Source organism: Galeopterus variegatus, unplaced genomic scaffold (assembly GCF_000696425.1).
Source record: "Galeopterus variegatus unplaced genomic scaffold, G_variegatus-3.0.2 Scaffold6481, whole genome shotgun sequence".
Taxonomy (NCBI): Eukaryota; Metazoa; Chordata; class Mammalia; order Dermoptera; family Cynocephalidae; genus Galeopterus; species Galeopterus variegatus.
The window spans coordinates 123,601-126,350 of record NW_007732592.1 but is presented as its reverse complement, the minus strand read 5'-3'; the positions used below and the strand labels follow the sequence as shown (position 1 = coordinate 126,350).

At 43.3% G+C, this 2,750-nt stretch overlaps 1 protein-coding gene across 1 annotated transcript; it reads left to right on the top strand.

The window, feature by feature from the left end:
- The first annotated feature begins 1,342 nt into the window (after window positions 1-1,342).
- Window positions 1,343-2,272, top strand: LOC103606327 (olfactory receptor 1361-like). The gene has a single exon (XM_008590945.1). The coding sequence runs from the start codon at window positions 1,343-1,345 to the stop codon at window positions 2,270-2,272; it is 930 nt and encodes a 309-aa protein (XP_008589167.1).
- Window positions 2,273-2,750: the final 478 nt, after the last annotated feature.

Below are 2,750 nucleotides of genomic sequence, written 5' to 3'. Positions count from 1 at the left end.
AGAAATGGATGCACCCATGTGTCCAACCCACATTACTAGGAGAATACCTGGAGGAAAGAAGTTTTCTTCTTGAGATGTTGAAATGGAGGAAAACTGATTGAGGAGGACAACATATTTCCCAATCTTGGCTTCAGTCTCCATTAATTGACTTATTCATTTTGTGACAAATACTTGCTGTATTTTATGTACCAAGCACATGGAGAGAAAAACCAGATGGAGTCTCTGCCATAATATTCCTCACTGGCTTGTGAGGAGGAGCAACATTAACTAAAAAGCATAAATATTTAAATTAAATAAATATAATTACATCTTCCATATTAAAATTGATAATCTATGAAGGTGCTGTGACAGGATATAAAAGGTTGACTTGATATCAAAGAGGCAAAGGAAGACTTCCTAGAAAAGTCAATTGGGGGTGGCCAGTTAGCTCAGTTGGTTAGAGTATGGTGCTGATAACACCAAGGTCCGGAGTTTGATCCCTGTCCCAGCCACCAAAACAAACAAATAGACAAACAAAAGTTATTTGGACTGAGAGTGTAAGGATGGATAGGCATTGACTAGGAGTGAAGGGAAGCAAGATGGTGCACTGAGGAAACACAACGCAGCCACGGTGCTGGGCAGCAGAGAATGAGTGGACTGGGGTGCAAGATGAGGCTGGTTAGGTACATCGAAGCCAAAATACACTGAGCTTTGTGAGACATGTTAGATGTAGTGTATTTTTCATAAGAGCGATGGCTCTCCAGATACCTAGTTTTAAACGAACAATTGATGTGATTATATTTTCTATTTTAAAAAGAACACTCTGGCTGCAGTGTGAAGAACTTACCAGGAGGGGCAAGAGCGGGCGTGTTAAACCAGCGAAGAGGCCGGCAGTACTCTAGTCAATCAACAGGAGCTTGAACTAGAGTAGTTACTGGGTAGATGGATGGAGACATTTATTGAGTTTCTACTATGTGCCAAGCATTAAGCTAAGTGCGAAAATGCAACCTCTACCTTCAGAAGGATCATGGTCAAAAAGATATTCACAAACAAGTAGTTACAGCATTACATAATGCAAAGTTAAATTAACACAGCTCTTTCACACTTAAAGAATTCCAGGAAGCCTCTGCTCCTCTCTTTCTATTGTCTTTGTGCTGCCTCTTATGACAATCCCTTATGAATTCCAACACTTGTCTCCCCCCCACCCCCGTTGCTATTTCAGTTTCTTTTCTCCATTTCTCAGATTGGTGATGTGAGGGAGACCCCTTGCCAAGAGACAGGATCCAAAATGCTCCCTACCGCAGTGCCTAAAGTGAGTTCATCCTCTTCACACTACTTCCTTTCTTGCAGCACAAAACCCAGAATGAACTGCAGCAAGACTCCTGACTTTGCCCTCTCAGGGTTGTCCAGTGATCCAGAGAAACAGCAGTTCCTCTTTGGTCTCTTTCTGGCTCTCTACTTGCTGGGCCTTCTAGGGAACTTGCTCCTTCCACTAGTTATTGGTGCCGACGTCCACCTCCACAGCCCCATGTACTTCTTCCTCAGCCAGCTCTCCCTGGTGGATCTCTGCTTCACTACCACCACAGCCCCTAAAATGCTGAAGGTTTTGTGGAGCAGCAGTGGATCCATCTCTTTCTCTGGATGTCTGACCCAGTTATACTTCTTTGCTGTTTTTGCTGACATGGACAGCCTGCTTTTGACGGTCATGGCTGTTGACCGCTATGCTGCTATTTGCCATCCTCTGCGATACCCACTCCTAATGACTCCTTGCAGATGTGGGGGGCTGGTTGCTGGGTCATGGGGAGTGGCCCACTCTGTCTCTCTGGTCCATATCCTGTTACTCTCCCAGCTATCTTTTCATACTAATCAAGAGATTCCTCACTTTTTCTGTGATTTTGGCCCACTCTTACAGCTTTCTTGCTCTGATACCCACCTCAGTGAGGACCTGATGATGACTCTGACTGTTGTTTTAGGAATCAGCCCTCTCCTCTGCATCATAAGTTCTTATGCCCGAATTTTCCATGCTGTGGCTAGAGTTCCATCAGCACAAGGGAAAAGGAAAGCACTGGCCACATGCAGCTCCCACCTCTCCATGGTCATCCTCTTCTACAGCACAGTCTTTGCCACCTATCTGAAGCCCCCATCAACTTCTCACTCCTCTGGGGAGATGGCTGCTGCTATCTTGTATACCCTGGTAACTCCCACTCTAAACCCTTTCATTTATAGCCTGAGAAATACGGATGTGAGGAGTTCACTGAAAAGGATTCTGGGCATGGAGAGTTCTCAGGATTAGAGATAATTCCCATAATCAAGCAATTTACAAAAAAATCACTACCCACCTCACCATCACATTTACAAAGTGAGTCACTTAACACCAAGGCTGTCACAGAGCATTCCATGGTCTATTGGAACGAATGGCAGGTTGCATTACTGGACTTTAAATTGCCTTCTAACACTAAAATCATTGAAACTTGATTATCCATTACCATTACTACAAACATTTGATAATTATTAGCATTTCTGTCAGTGGTTTAAGAAAGAAGACCCTCACCATCACCTTTGCTATAGACAATATCATCTGTGCTGTCATCAGAATCACTATACAAATTACCATCTTCAATACCTTCCCCATTAATGTCACCAGTACCATCAGCATTCATAAAAGAAAGGAAACTGGTTCTATACAGTTTTTCCCCTTTTAATCCCTCACTTTTCAGAATTTTTTTTATGTATTTGTGTGCTTGTGCTATGTTTGGGAGTTTCTGGGGAGT